The sequence below is a fragment of the Lathamus discolor genome, chromosome 5 (genome assembly GCF_037157495.1).
Source record: "Lathamus discolor isolate bLatDis1 chromosome 5, bLatDis1.hap1, whole genome shotgun sequence".
Lineage (NCBI taxonomy): Eukaryota > Metazoa > Chordata > Aves > Psittaciformes > Psittacidae > Lathamus > Lathamus discolor.
The window spans coordinates 20,799,415-20,818,905 of NC_088888.1; the positions used below are offsets into that span (position 1 = coordinate 20,799,415).

At 39.7% G+C, this 19,491-nt stretch overlaps 1 protein-coding gene across 2 annotated transcripts in view; it reads right to left on the bottom strand.

The window, feature by feature from the left end:
- Positions 1-18,851, bottom strand: part of KIF6 (kinesin family member 6) — a 138,118-nt gene extending 119,267 nt beyond the window's left edge. For both annotated transcript variants that reach the window (XM_065680028.1, XM_065680027.1), the window contains exons 1-3: positions 18,786-18,851; positions 17,855-17,964; positions 14,982-15,056 (exon numbers count right to left, since the gene is read on the bottom strand). In XM_065680028.1, the coding sequence (XP_065536100.1) occupies positions 14,982-15,056; positions 17,855-17,964; positions 18,786-18,851 (251 nt within the window). The remainder of the gene's footprint in view (positions 1-14,981; positions 15,057-17,854; positions 17,965-18,785) is intronic.
- Positions 18,852-19,491: the final 640 nt, after the last annotated feature.

A 19,491-nucleotide genomic window follows, 5' to 3' on the forward strand; every position in this document is an offset into this window, starting at 1 on the left:
AATTACATTCAGACTCAATTACCTTTTTTTACACCTCTTAGTTCTACTTGCAGAAGAGCCTAACAAAAGTCTAGTTCAGATCTTTCTCTAATTGCTCAGACTCCCATCATTAACTTCCACCTGATTTCCACCAAACAGTAGATAAACTTAATGACAGTAGTTTAGCTGCACACCATGGAGGAAAGGTAGGACACGGCTGCAGCTGATATACAGCTCAGAAGCAATGGCTGACTAAATGGAAGTCTATAGTGCATTTCCTTTGTACAGCTCTGTCTCATAAGACAAAAATAATAAAAATCTATTTCCACATTTCTAATTCAATTTCTTGTTAATTATTGAAAACTGTCTTAAACCTGACAAATATTTTAAGTGCCCCAAGATTTTGTGCTTCACGCTGACTGACTAGAAACAATGAGGTAAAAATGATGGAGGACAAAATTATTTTGAATTTTTCTTTGTCTGTAAAAGCAAACAAAAAATGAATAAAATTATCCAAAATACTAGAAAAATAAATTAAATAGTGATGAAATCAGTTATTGACTGTAATATTACGATGGAAAATCAAACCAGAACTCATGAGAGTCTATAGTTGATAGAATGTATGATAAAGAAGTCAGATTAGACTGTCAAGTTTTTTATTTCTTCTCAGCAACTGTGAATTATAAATTGTTTCCTGGATTCAGCCATCTCAAAATTGTTCTTCCACAATTCCAACAAACATCTCCTGACAAAAAATATGAAGGAGGTATTTGAAAGAAAATAAAGCAAGAAAGAATTATTTTCTTTATAAAACCTAACAGGAAAAATGTACTTTGGATTTGGTTTACTGTAGTTTAATAGCTACTAATTTTGCTAAAAATTTAACTAAAAATGTTCTTCTGCATTTTGTTTATTGTAAAAATGATAAAAGATAAGTTTTTAAAAAATAAAAAAGGGGAAAGCAACCCTTGCATAAGAGGAAAGGAAACACATACAGATAGCTACTAATCTGGCACCACAAGAGATGCAATAGTTCTCCAACTTCTTAAAGTTTATTTAAAGGCCTGAGTAGTTGCCAAATTGCTTATATTAATACATTACAGTAGGATGTCAGAGACAAAACCAGAAACACGTTGAAAGGAACTACAATGAACATCTGGCTCCCAAAGACCAAATCACCCAAAGACACAGTATGCATAGATTTTAGATACCAGATGCTAAATATCAAAACAATTATTATCATCAAACACCTCATTCATCTATCTTAGGCATTTCTAGTGCACACTGTCAAAGTATCTGAATGCTGAAGACAGTAATGAGTTGTCAAAAAGTAGGGGGTATCAAAAGAAGCTCAGAGATGGCAGTTTCAAAACAAGCAAGGGAAACTGATTCTTCATGCAACATCTAGTTAAGCTGTGAAACTCCTTGCAGTGGGATGTTTTGCATGCTAAAAGTTCACGCAAGCTTCAGTCGACACTGGACTACTTCATGCAAAAAAATTATTTCAGCTACTAAACACGGAGGAATCAGAAAATTCCTAAACTACAAATCACTAAAGGCTAACAGAATACTTGGGGAAGAAGCTCTACATGCTTTCAATGTTTTTTGGTTGTTTTTTTGTTTGTTTGTTTGTTTGTTTGTTTTTTGTTTTTTATTCCTGGGGACTGCTAGCTCCTGTGAGAGATAACACATTGGTTTAGACAGAATTTAAGTCTGACCCAGTACAGCCGCTCTTCTGTTTTTACATCTGTCTTTGGCTGTTTCAGATCTAGCATTTTGGGTTGTTTTCTTCTCTAATTCTTTAAAGTTGTTAAAGGTATATATTTTCAATTACTGTGACATGGCTTCTGCAGAAAGGTGTGTTTTGCAATGTGTCTAAAAAGTGATAAAGGTGTGGCTGCAATTATTAACTTAAGGTCCCTGAACTTCACAAAAGGCTGTTGATTAGGATCACCACAAATGTAAACATAGGATAGAATGTTTTTACAAGGGCATGTACTTATAGGACAAGGAATAATGGCTTTAAACTAAGAGTAGAAGATTTAGATTAGATATTAGGAAGAAATTTACTATGAGAGTGGTGAGGCACTGGCACAGGTTGCCCAGAGAAGTTGTGGATGCTCCATCCCTGGAAGTGTTCAAGGCCAGGCTGGGTGGGACTCTGAGCAACCTGGTCTATTGGAAGCTGTTCCTGTCCATGGCAGTTTTACACTGAAATGATAAGAATATATGTAGGTGGGCCAATACCTAATCAAACAATAAATTAATTAAACTGGTATCTTTTTACAAATTACACAGGATTTTTAAGATACATACTTAATAGTTTCAACCAAAGATGCACAATCCCTTTAGGGAAACAAAAACATAGAAAGCTTCATAACCTCTTAGTCACACATAAAAAGCCATTTAAAAGACAACAAACAACTACAGAATTACACCTCACAAAGTGAAGGGTCTCCCAGATGCTAAGAGTTAGCACAGTAAGTGGAAAATATACGTTCTCCCTTACACAGAATCGTAGAATAGTTAGGGTTGGAAAGGACCTCAAGATCATCTAGTTCCAACCCCCGTGCCATGGGCAGGGACATCTCACACTAAACCATCTCACCCAAGGCTTCGTCCAACCTGGCCTTGAACACTGCCAGGGATGGAGCATTCACAACCTCCCTAGGCAACCTATTCTGGTGCCTCACCACCCTCACAGGAAAGAACTTCCTCCTTATATCCAATCTAAACTTCCCCTGTTTAACTTTGAACCCATTACCCCTTGTCCTGTCACTACAGTCCCTGATGAAGAGTTCCTCCCCAGCATCCCTATAGGCCCCCTTCAGATACTGGAAGGCTGCTATGTGGTCTCCACGCAGCCTTCTCTTCTCCAGGATGAACAGCCCCAGCTTTCTCAGCCTGTCTTCATACGGGAGGTGCTCCAGTCCCCTGATCATCCTCGTGGGCCTCCTGTGAACTTGTTCCAACAGTTCCATGTCCTTTTTATGTTGAGGACACCAGAACTGCACACAATACTCCAGGTGAGGTCTCACAAGAGCAGAGTAGAGGGGCAGGATCACCTCCTTCGACCTGCTGATCACGCTCCTTTTGATGCAGCCCAGGATACGGTTGGCTTTCTGGGCTGCAAGCGCACACTGTCAGCTCATGTTCATTTTCTCATTGACCAGCACCCCCAAGTCCTTCTCCGCAGGGCTGCTCTGAATCTTTTCTTTGCCCAACCTGTAGCTGTGCCTGGGATTGCTCTGACCCAGGTGTAGGACCTTGCACTCGTCATGGTTGAACTTCATAAGGTTGGCATCAGCCCACCTCACAAACGTGTCGAGGTCCCTCTGGATAGCATCCCTTCCCTCCAGCGTACCAACCGAACCACACAGCTTGGTGTCATTGGCAAACTTGTTGAGGGTGCACTCAATCCCACTGTCCATGTCACCAACAAAGATGTTGAACAAGATCAGTCCCAACACCGATCCCTCCGGGACACCACTCGTTACCGGTCTCCAGCCAGACACTGAGTCATTGATCACAACTCTTTGTGTGCGGCCATCCAGCCAGTTCTTTATCCACCAAGTGGTCCACCTATCAAATTGCTGTCTTTCCAATTTAGAGACAAGGATGTCGTGTGGGACAGTGTCGAACACTTTGCACAAGTCCAGGTAGATGACATCAACTGCTCTACCCCTGTCCATCAGTTCTGTAGCCCCATCGTAGAAGGCCACCAAATTGGTCAGGCAGGATTGCCCCTTAGTGAAGCCATGCTGGCTGTCACCAAGCACCTTGTTGTTTTTCATGTGCCTTAGCTTGCCTTCCAGGAGAATGTGCTCCAAGATTTTACCAGGCACAGAGGTGAGACTGACTGGTCTGTAATCCCCCGGGTCTTCCATTTTCCCCTTCTTGAAAATGGGGGTTATATTTCCCTTTTTCCAGTCGTTGGGAACTTCACCTGACTGCCATGATTTTTCAAATATGATGGCCAGTGGCTTAGCAGCTTCATTCTCCAGCTCCTAAGAAGGTTGGCAACACTGATTTTGAGACAAGAAGAGGATCCAAAGAGTATTTTCTGAACAGCATCAACCACACAGATCCCTGAAGATTCTCATCGGCAAATGAAAGCTGTTACCAGCAGCAGTGGAACCTGTTCTCTACTGGAAAAGGCAGTAGAGAATTAGCAGCTCTTTTCTGCATATACTGCAAAATTTACTTTGCAATATGTTCACCTAGGCAAGATCTACAGCTTTGCTTTGCAGATTGTCTGAACAAAAACCCTAAAATTTTGGTAAACTTAATATTTGAAAGTACACAAGTTAACACAGTTGCTGATGGTAGTCTTGCAAAGACTAAAATTTGTCTCCTTACTACTTCAGAAAAAAATACAGCAATAACACATAATACAAGGAAAGGCTTTGGTGAAAAGATCTTTCATGAACTTATGCAATGTTGTAGAGCTCCCTATTCAGTTCATGGACTACTTCCAAACAAATCAGCTAAAATATTGCTGGAGAAATCGGTTTCTGGTATATGTTAGCCTAGTTAACCTGCTATGATTGTCAGAATTCCTGAAGGGCTTTTTTTTTTTTAATTAATACCAAGAAAAAATTTTAAAAAGCCTACTAGAGAGAAAAATAAGTATTTAAAATACAGTAACTAAAATCTGTACAAATTTGTACATTTGTTTCACCGTTAGGAAATCTGAGAAGTTGATTTTCCTTACGCACTAAAATTTAAAAGCATAAAGGAAAAACCTAAGTTGTCATATGCATGTTGGTCCAACATGTTGGAGTTTGTACCTGAATATGAACAAGTGTCATTGGACTGAATTTCTGCATGCACATAAGTACCCAAAAAATTGCCCAAGACCTGAAATTCTGTGAAGATAAGGTTTTCAGAAAAAGATGAAGTTTCTGGGAAACACAGAAACACAGACATATAGTAGTTCTGCAAACAATCATATTTTAATCAGAATTTCATATACTGAGCTGCCTTGATATCTTGTTATTAGGACGTAGGAGACCTCAACTTCATGACTGCCATGAAAGGCCCCAAAAGGTCAAACTCTGTAAATTCAAATTAAAACTGTGTGTATCTGGTTTTGTGTTTTAGTGAAAATACATTTGGTCAAACCATACGAAGACTCACATATCACAAAGCTATATATAATGAAAAAATTGTAATGTTTGCTGGATATATTAATTTGAAATGGAAACATATACATCCATGTGACTATGTTTACATATGATTGTGTACATAAAGGTGTGTTAAATGAAAAATTTCAGTCTTCTTGATTTTAACTGCTTTTTGTGAAATAGTCACGCTAATTGCAGGCAAGTAACTGCTAGTCTATGAATAAGTATTGTTTTGTTACAGTTCTAAACCTTCTTTATCCATTTTTCTGCAGTATTATTTCTAATCTAATTATATGCCCACTTCAAGATGATTTTAACAGGAAAAAGGTTAGACCTGTTCTTACATTTTACTCAAAGAACAGAATGCTTCTTTTCTGGTTAAGCACTGAAAAATTATTGCTGATTTTTAGAAACAACAGCTTGTACTTGACCTTACAAATCTAATCAGCAACATTTTTAAACATAAAGAAAATATTCAATGTCCTCTATATTGCACAGAATTTAAAGCACACCTTTTCCAAGCTAGAGGTAATTTGTTCACACAACTGACTGATGACAGTAATCTGATCACACTGCCATATTGTCCTGGGTTTACCAGGAGCCGTTTTGCTCCTTCTTAGTAACTGGTACAAGCTCTGTGTTTTGACTTCCAGCCTGGGCAGAGAGCTGATAACACCGACTGTTTTTAATTGTTGCTAAGTAATGTTTATTCTGGCCAAGGACTCTGTGAGTCTCATGCTCTGCTGGGGACGAGGGGAGGCCGGGAGGAAGCAGAGACAGGACACCTGACCCAAACTAGCCAAAGAGGTATTCCATACCACAGCACGTCATGCCCAGAGAGGTAACTGGGAGTTACCCGGAAGGGCACCCTCTCTCTCTTCAGGGGGGGTCGAACTCGTTCGGCGGTGGTATCGTATTCTCTTGTTATTTTCTCTTATCAATATTATCATTGGCGGTAGCAGCAGTGATTTGTTTTATACCTTAGTTACTGGGTTGTTCTTATCTCAACCCATGGGAGTTACATTCTCCTGATTCTCCTCCCCATCCCTCCGGGGGTGGGGAGGGTCGGGGGGGGGGAGGGGTGAGTGGACGACCTGTGTGGTTCCCTTTTCAGCGGTTGTCCTCAGAGTCCAGAGAAAAAGAATTCTTTATAAGAAACAGTCAATATATGTAAGGACTTAAGGCAGTAGCACTGTGAGCACAACTACGATAGTCTAAAAGTATAAGACAGGTATTTAGAGAGGTAGCATCTTTTACTAGACTTACTAATATTGGGGGAAAACATGACTAGTCTCAGTGCTTCAGTGGGTTACTGTTTCTTTCGTTGCATTAGAAAGACACTGCCTCTTCCCTTAGATCTTACTAAGCAAAAGCTGTCAATACAACCTTTTATTAATTATCAGGCAGAGGACAATTTTTATGGACTCAGATATGAATTGTGATTAAAGGAGAGCAATGCCATGTGTTTTTTTCCTGTCAAATTTTCTCACTCAGTTATCAGTCAATTGGCCCTTTATAACTTATAATTAGTGTCAATTCAAAAACATGAACAGTGACAATTTAACTTAATTTAAAAATTCATTTCAGATACCTATTTAAATAAATGGATGTTAGAGTTATGTACTGGCATTTTCAGTCACTCACTAGACTTGTCTCATGCCTGAAAGATGTCTAACTCCTAAATATAGGGTGAGATATAGAAGTATAACTCATGCAAGCAATTTCATTTAAATTGATAAATATGTTACGTTCACAACTGCTTAACATTCTTCAAGTGAGAAATTCCTCATATGAGAGCTAGACAAGTTATGGGTAGTTACTACAGTTTAAAATATTGTTCAGTACTTTGTCCTGAATTATCTGAGACAATATAAATAGTGGCATAAAGCCCAGTGACAGTAGACAGGGGTTGAAAGCAGACCAGGGTTGTTGTATTGTGGTTGTTTTTTCTGACTACATGTTGCTTCAATTTCCAGTGAAGATCATTTGTTCTATTTAAAGTTCAGGGACACAGAACTTTTCATTTGTTCCTGTGCTTATTGTTAACAAGACTTCAGGGAGGCTTGTGCCTAAGTATAATGAAGAACTCTGCTTTCTCTGGTGCTACACTGGTTTTGCTGGATCAAACAGAACAACTACTATCAAAGTTTGAAACAAACAAACAAACACACACACAAATAAAAAGAAACACCAAAGAAACCCAATTCACCAAACAAACTCTCCCCCCTGAGTTCTGCATCCAGTTTTGGGCTCCTCAGTGGAAGAAGGATGCTATAAGGAAATTGGAGTGAGCCTGTCAGAACCAAGTTAATTTGGGCTGAAGCACATCACATACATGGGGAAGCCAAGGGAGCTATTTTCTGTCAACCTGGAGAAGACAAAGCTATACATGTACCTAATTATTGCCTTCCATCATACAATAGATCATTACAAAGATGGACTCAAACTCTTTTCAGAGACTTACAGTGGTAGGATAAGAGGCAATGTTCACAAGTTGCGAGGGGGGAAATTAAAAGTAGGTATGAGGAAAATATTCTTCACAGTGACAGTAGTTAAGCCCTTTAACAGGTGACCAGATGGGTTGTGAGATCCCCAGCTTTGGACATTTTCAAAGCTCTGCAGGACAAGGGCCTGAGCAACCTGATCTAACCTTGAAGCTGCTAACCTTGAACCTGAACCCGCTCTGCTCAGGAGGTCGGATCAGATAACCTACAGAGATCCCTTCTGACTTAATTATTCTAATTTGTTAGCAGTAGGCATAAATCACAGGGTCAGCAGGAGCAGAAGAAAAAAATAAACAGTGCTTATCAGTCCCTAAAACATGCTACAAACTTTGCACTTCATACTAGTCTCAATGCATCAGTTTTTATAATGAAGGTTGGAGTAGCAACCTTACTCGTAAGTTTTTGACATTGGCAGGTGTGACAACATGGAAATCTTATCTACCCTGAACATCAAAAGCATACACAGCAACAACAAATATGAAGTCTAAGCAAAAAGATTTGCTTGCTCTGACACAGCAAGACACACTTCTCAGTCTTTAAAATTATTAAAAAGATAATTTAAATAGATGCATTTAAGCCAGCTGCAATTTTTATTATTGTTTTGTTTTAAAATTAAAAAGTTCAAAGTGAAAGGTTTTTAGTAAGCTTATAACACAAATAAGTAAAACGTGTCTAAAAGTTTAAATGAAGGAAAAAGGCATTATCAAGTAAGGGCTAAATCTTGCATTTATATGTAGATAAGAGAAAATCCTGGGAACAAGATACAAATTGCAGTTTTAAAAAGTAATTACTTTGATTTTGTGCCTTTATTTCAGCTTTACACTATTAACTCTGGTTCTGACATCTTCATTTTAAAGGACTCATAATATAAAGAGATGTGGTTATAGAAAATATTCAATATCTATTAAAACACTACACTACTGAAAAAAGCAGAAACAACCAGTATCTTTGATCTTGGAATACTGTCAGCCCAATCCTCATCTCAGCTCTTGCTGACCTGAAATACGTTACCCATGTCCTTCACCTTCCTTCTTTCTGCTGCAGAAAATCTCAATCCATAGTCACTTTATTAGAAAGAATAAAAATTCAACACAGTCTTGACACAACCGGCCCTCAGACATGATATTTAAGATAAAAAGAATTTAATTTGCAGGGTCTGGAAAAAAGTTTTCAGGGAGGATTTGTGTTTACAGAGACTCAGAATTTAGGTATCTTCTACCCCTTGGAGCTCAAAGTTTCTTTTAATTAAACAAAGTATCTCAGGATGACTTTTTTTTTTTTTTTGGTGCCTTTGCCAGATTTATGGAACAACTCTAACTTGGTAATGCCTCATCTTTCAAAAACAACACCAATTTCCAAATGCGTATGCAGATGTGTTTTCGAGAGCTTAGTGCAAGCAAGTTTCCTTAGAAATTTCAAAACAGCCTTCCAAAATAAAATTCCACTATAAGCACTGCAGAAGATAAGTGACACAAAGATACTCTGAATCAAAGCTATCAAACTGTAAGCTCTAATAAGCAGCCCTCTTGAACAATTCTAAACTGTGCAATTTAAGTCAAAATAAACATGAGCAACTAATAGTTGTTTGAGATGAAACATTAATGATGATTTTCACTTTTTATTGTCTCATAACTACTCCAGGAAGAACTGCTAGCATTACTGCTCCAATTTCTTAATTTAGCAGAAATTTTAAGACCCATTTGTTTCAAGTTATGTACAAAATATGTATTCTTTTACTACATATAGATTCTACAGGTCTCTTGTACCTAAATCACCCATATGAGCAATAATACAGCTGTGATGCAAGGTTGCCTACATGTGAGCCAAGCCACTTCTTCTCACAGTGTGACAAATATTCAGGTCAGAATGGATAATTATTCATGCAGATATTTTGAATACATGTTCTATAAGAATAAGCAGCAGAAAAAACCAAACCTAACAAACACAAACAGAAAATCAGAAAAGAGTTAAATGTTTTTTATATTACAGATGCTAATTCCTAGGATAAACATAGCACATGAGAAGAAACCAAAACCTGTGGCAATGGGAGGGTTATCTTGGAGGCTATCAAATCTTCCAAAAAAAAAAAAAAAAAAAATAGGTGATTGCCATTTAGGTTTATAAGCAAATGAGCTGTTTCTTATTTGCAAAATATATATGAAGAGAAAATATTTTCTATGTTATTCTTTAATAAGACAAAACATCAGCCATATAACAATTGAAAACAAAAACTAGTCCAAAGCATTGTATAATTAATTCCATCATAACACTCATATTTGAAGCATTATAATTGTTCAACTAAAGCAGTGCTTAATCATTAGCAAACTGCAAAATTATGTTCTTTATTTCCTCTATTTTTGTTGGAAATCAAGTAAATATTTAAAATTAGAAGGAAAACAGGAAAGCATAAACAAATGATAAAAAGAAACCATGCAAGGGATGACTTAAGCATCAACAAAAAAGTAATAAAAAAATTTGGGCAAGTCACATACAGAGGCTGGCACTTTTTATTGAAGAAGCAAATTAAACAAACTAAAAAAAAAAAATCAACTTGAAAAGAAAGAAAGTTGTGTCCAATACCCACCCATCCAAGAGCAAACTAGAAAGATTTTAGAATCCCAAACATTGCGTTGCTAGTTCTAGTTTAAACAAAGCCCTTTTTTTCCCCTCAGCATTCAAGTCTCTAACTAAATTCTCATGACTGTAAGTACACATGGCAGGAAGCCTCAAAATGTTACTGAACTATTTCATTGATATTTTCCTGCTACTTTCTTTTCCCTGGCAATACACAGACAAAAAACCTGTTCCCTTAGTAAAGTGACTCCAGCAACAGAAATAAGTGCATTTTCAACAGTTTTGCCTGCAAGAGAATGACAACTTAGAAACAAATAACAAGAACATTTTGCTATTAAACACTGTGGTCTTTCAGAGTAACAGGGCAATTCTTACTGCCCCACATCGGAAAATTGAGTCATTAACTATGGAGTGAAATAAACTTCAGACACAGTTACGGACTTCACTAGGCAAGGAAACTCATGACTCAAGACATTTTGAAATAACTATTTTTGCTTAAGAAAGGGTAAAAATTAAGGAAAAGGATGAGAAACAGGAACATACTTCAGTTATTGCCTACTCTACTATAAAAAACACAGCAAAATTATCCTTCAATATTATCAGTAACAATACAAATGTCAATTAAAATACAAGCTTTAACCATTATAACACTCAGCCAAAATAGTCATGATTCAGTTAATGATGTTATAAATTAATTTTAGCATTGAAGATAAAGACTCAGCTATTTGGACATAAACGTATGCCTAAACACCATTGATTTTAATAACATTTAAGTACTTGCAAGTAATTAAAAATATCTAAAAATCAAAGCTAGAGTTTGCAAAATGGACCAGATCAATGCATAAAAATCTTATATCAGACAACACTGAAATGGAGGAAAACAATACCACTTACTGTTTATTAGAGCACTGCATAAGTGAATTATTAACTGGAAAACCTCTTCATTTTCTAGCAAAAACCAAAGTGGGGTGGGGGTGGTGTTGGGAAAAGTCAGTCTGTTGTTGTTTAGCTTTGATACTCTCAATTTTTCTTGATGATAATTCAATCCATAGCATGTAACAATAAGACTTTTAATCCTTCTCTATTCACACACAGTCAAATAAATTATTATTTTTCTGCAGTCACCATTAAATTCAGAATTATTTAAAGCTAAGTAAATGAGTTAACTTGAAGCTATACGTTAAAAAGACAGACAAGCAAAGAAACACCTTTTGGGTGACAGAAATAAAAAACATTTTTTAAAAAGAATATTTAACTTTAGTGAAGTTTCAAATTCACTGGCTCTTCATTTTCACTGTCATCTACCCTCCAGTGTTATGTGGGACTTTTAAGAAGCAACCGGGGGGGGACGGGGACGGGGGGACAGGACAAGAAAATGAAATTATAAAGAACTAGGTATATTTTTACTTCCAAATAAAAATTTGAGAAAGACTATAAGTCCAGCTGAGGATGTCTGTTTTCCTATAGCACAAAACATGCAATAGTGCAGTAGGCTGAAGAATAACTTGCAGAATCATAGCTTAAACCAACAGATGGGTCAATGTCCTGGAGTGACAGGAGGATCCCAAGAGTTGACTGTACTGGAGGCTGAAATCAGCCTGACTGGAAGGGAGGGGCAAAAGCATCCCATTGTGGCTGGTCCAGAGGCTCCATGAATCCTTGGCATAAACTGCCTCAGGAGAGGTACCAAAAGGGTACCGATCAGCTTTTGGTATTGCAGCTTTGGAGACAGTTTTTGGTTTTGCACCTTGCCTGGCCTCTCAGAGGATCCTTCTGCTGTGGGGTTGCTGAAGTACAATATTGGGAGGCCCAGCAGATTGACTATATCATATTCCCACCAACCCAAGGCAAGCGCCATGTGCTTACCATGGTGGAAGCAATCACCAGATGGCTGGAAACATACGCTGTGCCCCACACCACTTCATGGAACACTATCCTGGGCCTTGAGAAAGAAATTTTGTGGAGACACGGCACCCCAGAGAGAAGTGAGTCAGACAATGGGACTCATTTCTGGATCAACCTTATAGACACTTGGGCCAAAGAGCATGGCATTGAGTGAGTATATCACATCCCCTACCATACACCAGCCTCTGGGAAAATTGAACGGTACAATGGGCTGCTAAAAAATACACTGAGAGCAATGGGTAGTGGGATTTTCAAACATTGGGATACACATTTACCAAAAGCCACCTGGTTGGTCAACACCACAGGATCTGCCAACAAGGCTGGCCCAGCCCAGTCAGAACTTTTACATACTGCAGAAAGGGATAAAGTTCCTGTGGTGCACATAAAGAATTTGCTGGGGGAGACAGTCTGGGTTATTCTTGCTTCAGGTAAAAGCAAACCCACTCGTGGGATTGTTTTTGCTCAGGGATCTGGATATACTTGGTGGGTAATGCGGGAAGATGGGGAAGTCCCACGTGTACCTTAAGGGGATTTGATTTTTGGGGAAAACAGCCAATGAACTCAATTGTATGCTGTTGCCTGCTATGTAGCACTTTTTTAGCCCACCAACTAGATGTCTTCAGGTCACCAGCGACTGGTCCTGACTTCCCTCCGACCATCATCCCAACAAAGAATGAACTTGGATGAAACCAGACAAGCTCAGCAGTGACCAGATGAGCTCCCTGGTGTCATCAGCAGGCAGCAATCCAACATTGCACACTCTCTCTCCTGCTCTGAAAGACTGGTACAAGAGACGGAGCCCAACATCATGGACCGGATTAACTCAGCAGCTTCATAGGGATTCATCGTTGTGCTAAGGAATGATATCTCTCTATTTGTGTGGGTGTGGGTCATATATATATACATATATATATATATGAGACAAAAGAAATGGCATATTGAAAAATGTGGGATCTGAGCATGACATGAAAGCATGGTATAAGGAGTGGGTACTGTCCTGGGTTCAGCTATAGCAGTCATTTTTCTCCTTCTTAGTAGCTGGTGCAATGCTGTGGTTTTAACTTTCAGCCTGGGAACAATGCTGATAATACTGATGTTTTTAGTTGTTGCTAAATAATGTTTACTCTGACCAAGGACTTTGTGAGTCTCATGTTCTGCCAGGGAGGAGGGGAAGTCGAGAGGAAGCAGAGACAGGACACCTGACCTAGACTAGCCAAAGGGTATTCCATACCACAGCACATCATGCCCAGTATATAAAGTGGAGCGAGTTACCTGGAAGGGCTAGTTCACTGCTCGGTCTGGCTGGGTATCGGTCTGCGGGTGGTGAGCGGTTGTATTCTCTTCCCTTGTTATTTCCCTTATCATTATTATTATTGGTGGTACCAGTAGTGGTTTTGTGTTATACCTTAGTTACTGGACTGTTCTTATCTCAACCCGTGGGAGTCACATTCTTTCAATTCTCCCACCCACCCCTCTGGGAGCACGGGGAGGAAGAAGTGGGAGGAGCAAGCGAGCAGCTGCGTGGTTCTGAGTTACCGGCTGACATTAAAACCATGACAGCTAGACAATGAACAAGAAAGAAGTGGATACCTAAAGTAATACTTCCCAATTCACAAAGCTGGATTCTGAGCAGAAAGCTTGATGAAACATTATGCAGAAATTCTGCTTCCTCCAGTACGGGATTTTCTCCCGCACTAAAACCTGTGCTAACATCAGCAATGTAGGCATAAGCTGAGCAATGAGAATGGCATATTGGAAAATCCATCCAGTTCAGCACAGTGAATGAAGAGGACTTCTACATCAGTCTTACCTGCTTGCCTTTGCAAACTCTAAAATACCAGCATTGTTTTTTTATTTTATGGAGGAGAAAAACAAAACCAGTGCCTTAAAATTTAAAACAAAAATAAGCAGGGCAAAATTTGAGACTATCTCTAGAGGTATTAATTCATGAGTGTCCCTAAATAAAAACTGAACAGGGGGTTAAGATTTTCATTAGGTTTACCCCTTCATGGAACTCCATAGGGAATACTTTCCTTAGGCAATGAAGTGAGATTACATTATATACAAAAAACTAATTGGACATGGATTTCTATGCCTATGCAACAAAATACAGCAATAGTAGCAATGCTATTTTAGGAGTTAAAAATGGAACCTTACCATACATAAAATTCTTTTGGGATTGTTGCATATCTCTTAGACTCAGATATGTCAGTATTTAGAAAATTAAAACATCAATCTGCTCTTATAGCAGCAAGAAAACCACTCGCCAGCATTTCTTCAAGCAGTTCCTGCCATCTACTCTGCTCTCATGAGACCTCGCTTGGCATATTGTGCACAGTTCTGGTATCCTCCACATAAAAAGGACATGGAACTGTTAGAACAAGTCCAGAGGAGGGTCACGAGGATAATCAGGGGGCTTGAGCACCTCCCGTATGAAGACAGGCTGAGAAAGTTGGGGCTGCTCAGCCTGGAGAAGGCTGCATGGAGACCTCATAGCAGCCTTCCAGTAGCTGAAGGGGGCCTATAAGGATGCTGGGGAGGGACTATTCATTTGGGAGTGCAGTGATAGGACAAGGGGTAACGGATTCAAACTTAAAAAGGGGAAGTTTAGATTGGATATTAGGAAGAAATTACTTACTGTTAGGGTGGTGAGTCACTGGAATGGGTTGCCCAAGGAAGTTGTGAATGTTCCATCCCTGGCGGTGTTCAAGGCCAGGTTAGACAGAGCCTTGGGTGAGATGGTTTATTGTGAGGTGTCCCTGCCCATGGCAGGGGGTTTGGAACTAGATGATCTTAAGGTCCTTTTCAACCCTAACTATTCTATGATTCTAATACAGTGCAATCTACTTTTGACCGTGTGTCACCCCAATTACTCCCAAGATCAACAACGTACCATTCTGCTACTGGTTTGGCAATGCTGTCAAAAACCACATCTTGTTTTGCCTCTTGATCAAAAATTTTCTGAAATCTGAAAATATTAAGCAAATAATAATTGCTTAGAATCTTAAAACACTACTTGATTCATACATTTTTGTTCGTGTTTGTAATAGTCAATGTTTACATCATTAGGCTTACATAACTTAGTACAATGTTTTCCCTGTAGTCTTAACCACAGCATGCTGTTGTGCTATTGTATATAAATAGGCTGTACACAGTGCTGCTTTGAAAAGATCTGTACAATCAAATCCTCTGATAAAATGATGTGGCTTAGAAAAAAATAAACCGTATTTTAAATCCATCAAGAGAATCAGTGTTTGTAACTGGCACCACACTGAAACCTGGATAAATAGATTACACTATTACCAAATACAGCATCACACCAGTACAGCCAGGCTCATGTTTTTTCATAACTACTTCCTTCATTCTGCTGCACAGTTACTGTAAGTCACAAGAAGACATTTAATTCAACCTACGTTTTGACACTTCCTGTATAAGATATCTGCAGTTGTCTTCCAGAATCATAGAAGGTTGAAAGGGATGATCTGCTCTAATACCACTCCTCAAAGAAGAGTCAGGTAGAGCAGGGGTCCATCTAGTCAGCTTCTGAGTATCTTCACAGCTTCTGTGGGCAACCTCTTCTGGTATTCGATTACCCCACAGCAAAACAAACAAACAAACACACACACACACACTCTCACATTTCCTGTATTTCAATTTTTGCCTATTAACACTTGCCGTGTCATTGGACACCACTTAAAAGCATCTGGTTCAGTCTTCTTTATTTCACCCTTCCCCATCAGATGCTTATACACATCGATAAAATCCCCTTGAGCCTTCTCTTCTCCAGAATAAACAGTCCAGGTCTCTCAGCCTTTCTTCACGTCAGACACTCCAATCCCTCAATCATCTTTGTGTCCCTTTGATGGAGCTCAGTATTGGATACATAACTCCAGATACGATCTCACTGGAGGGGAAGGATCAACTCCCTTGACCTGCTGGCAATGCTCTTCCTAACACCTTTGCCACAAAAGGTGTATTGCCAACTTACGTTCAACTTTTTGTCTGCCAGGACTCCAGGTCTTTTCCTGCAAACCTACTTCCAGTCAGCCCTCAGCCTGCCCTGGTTATTGTCACCAGGAGCAGAGCTCGGCATTTCACTTTGTTGAACTTCTTAAGAATCATACTGGCCCATTTCTCCAGCTTCTTGAGGTCCCTCTGAATGGCAGCACAACTATCTGGCTTTCCTAAACCCATTCTTCACACAAGCATTCGTTGGTCACCTGATGCTGCTCCCAGCTCTTGTATGCTTCCTTTCTATGTTTGCATTTAGTCATGAGCTGTTTCTCCTGCTGCCTTTGCATCATTTCCCATTCATCTGGATGGACTGTTGGAGGGGGTGATCCTTGAAAATTGGCCAGCTCAACTTCTCACCAGGGTTGTGTCTCATGGAATTCTTTCAAGTAGGCCCCTGAAAGGCCAACATCTGATCTCTCTTCAGTCTTATCTCAAATACAGGGTTGTAATCCTACTTTCTGCTTGCTCCCTTCTGTCAGTATGCTGAATTTCAGTATATCATGACCACTGCAGCCAAGGCTATCACCCCTTTTAACATCCCTGATCAGTTCTTCCATGTTTGCAAATATGAGATGCAGAAGAGCATCTCCCTCCTTCGCTTTTTAATCACAGGTTAGGAAGTTGTCATCCATACACTCCAGAAACGTCCCATACTGCTTATGCCCTGCTGTGCTGTCCCTCCTATCTGTAAATGTATACTCACTTGATCCCTATATAAGAGAGTAAGAGCAAAGGAGACTAACGTTTGAGGGGACCAGGATAAACAGACTTCATGAAAGCATGAGTTTTTGCTTTGTCTTAACGATAATAAGGCACAGCTTTTCTCAGTTCTATCTCTATAGATTTTTTAATAAGTTATAAAGTCAGAAAAAAATATCAACATTCACTACAGCTCACTCAGGCATCTGCAACCTAAGCTAGTTTTGCATATAAGTCTAGTTGGAGAGGGCAACCGATCTCTTCCCAAGTAGAATAGATCTCTTTAGCTGATATAAAATGACATCAGTCTGAGAGGCAGCTGTTTATCTGGGACTTAAGTTTTAACAGCATAGAGCAACAAATTTACTTGATTTGGTATTATAAAATAAAGCATATTCAACTTGGAAAAAGACAACCTCAACCTCATTATTAGAAGTGGTTATACATCTAGCTTTCTTCATCATTAAAACTTTAAGTGTTGCTTCCAAGTTTTCTGTCAAAAAGAAAAATATTTTACTGATACTGCTTTATTTATTTTTAGTTTCTAAAAAATATTTACATTCTACAAGGGTTTTATTTCTTTCAACAATCTGTTTTTCTTTACCATGGTTTGCTTACGTCTGATACAATTTCTAAACAGAGTGTTTTGCACCAAGACATCTTTAGCCAGCCTATGCCAACTCTTAGGTAACAAGAGAACACACACAGTCCTGCATTCATACACAAATCCAAAACAAGCTGTAATAATGGTAGAGCTGATAAATGAAGATGCACGTCATTATATATTTCTAAGTATCATCTCAAAGATTGCAACAGATAGACAAAACTTCCACAACTCAAATGCTATCAAGCCCATGGAGGTGAAGAGTATAATATGATGGATTATGTCCCTTATTAAGGGAGCTGCAAGAAAATAAACTTATCTATACCAAAACAATTTTAAGAATGCGCTTTTCCTAGTTCTGTAGATCTGTATCACTACATCCTTTACAACTACACATAGCGATATTAATCACTGAAGGCAGAAGATATGATGATAAGCCTTTTACTTACGTGAATTTGTAGCTCTCTCGTTTATTATTGACAACACCATCTGCTAAATTATGTGGCACAATAACCTCCAGAGTGGACAGAGAGTTCTCATCATCATCAATTGAATAGATCTAATAAGCATGTGTACGAATTAGCAAAATAATTTTCACAATAGCACAGTACAGTCCTTATGTACAACACTTATGTAAGCTTAAAGCCCGAAGGAAAAAAAAAAAATGCAAATTTCACTTAATACCTGAGCAGATCCTCCTTCAGCTATTATCATGTTTGTTACCATGCAAACACTACCATAAGATTTGAAACAGAACCACTGCCGCTTTGACATAATTTGCTTACTAAAGCACTTTAATATCTGAGATGTTATAAAAAAACAAAGCACAGACCCTTAAAGCAACCCTCTCCAAAAAACCTGCCAGAATAGATTAGCAAAGAGTAAACCAGAACAAACAGAGTCTAAAACAGCAAGACAATGAAGAGACTTAAATGCTTGATTTCTGATCACCGTTATTACCCCTTCCCAGGACTGCTACAAGACTGGCAGCTACACATTCCACTCCAACATTCAGAACAGTGTTGAACTGCTCTGAATAACCAGCATCAGGTGGTTTTACTCTGGAGCCTTCCTGCAACAAGTAGGCAGGAAAAAAGTTCCTCACCCACTTTCCTAGTAGTTAAACCTGAACTCCTGTATGCGGTGATTTTATTAACTTTTTAAGACTTCGGAGAACAGCCCGGGGCTGTGGCTTTCTGCTCCCCACCCGACCACGTGAAAACCCCTCAGCAAGACAAGGGCCGGCGGTGCCTTTTGCTAGGGAATGAGATGGGACACGCTCACTGCCCGCTCCCACCCACCTTCAGGCAGCCCCAGGGACGCCCCACTTGCCCCCCCCCCACCCCCCCAAGCAGCACAGCAGCTGTCTCCCCATCCTACCCCTGCCTGCTGCCGCCAGCCCAGCGGCTTCACCCGGGCGTATACCCGGATAGTTTCCTTCACCATCGCGGGCCACGGACCGCCGCTGGGCTGCACCACCCGCGTAGCAACGGTAACCACGGCATGACGCTACCCAGCGTACACCGCGGCGGCTGGCTCGGATGTCGCTGGGGCAAATTCGTCACCTGCCGGGTTACGTCGGGCTCCTGTCATACTCTGAGGGAGTCTTTAATGGGGCCCGGAGGAACAGGGAGAAATGGCTCCACGTGCGAGCGGTGGCTGCCATCCCGCCGCAGATGGATGGTTTCCCACTTGTGTTCCCTGAGGCCGAAGAGCCATGGATGTGGGGAAAGGGAGACAGTAAACACTGCCCGCCCGAGCGATGCCGTGTTTGTATTGCATGTGTATCACTCCATTGTTGCATCAGTAATTCCCCACCAGATCTGTGCGGTTGTGTGTTACCTGTGTGGCCGTGTGGCCCTCCTCCTCCTCCTCCTCCAGCTGAAACCACCTGTGGGAGGTCACTAGCTTCAAGAGAAGTGTCTGGTAACCAGACAGGACATAAGGAAGGGAAATTGAGGGAAAACATGTAGATTACATACAATAAGGACCTCAGTTTTTCGGAATTTTAATCTAGAAAACGTTCTGAAAAGACTTCTGGTGGGAAGTAGAGGGTACTGTTTTGTTACGAGTACTAAACACACAG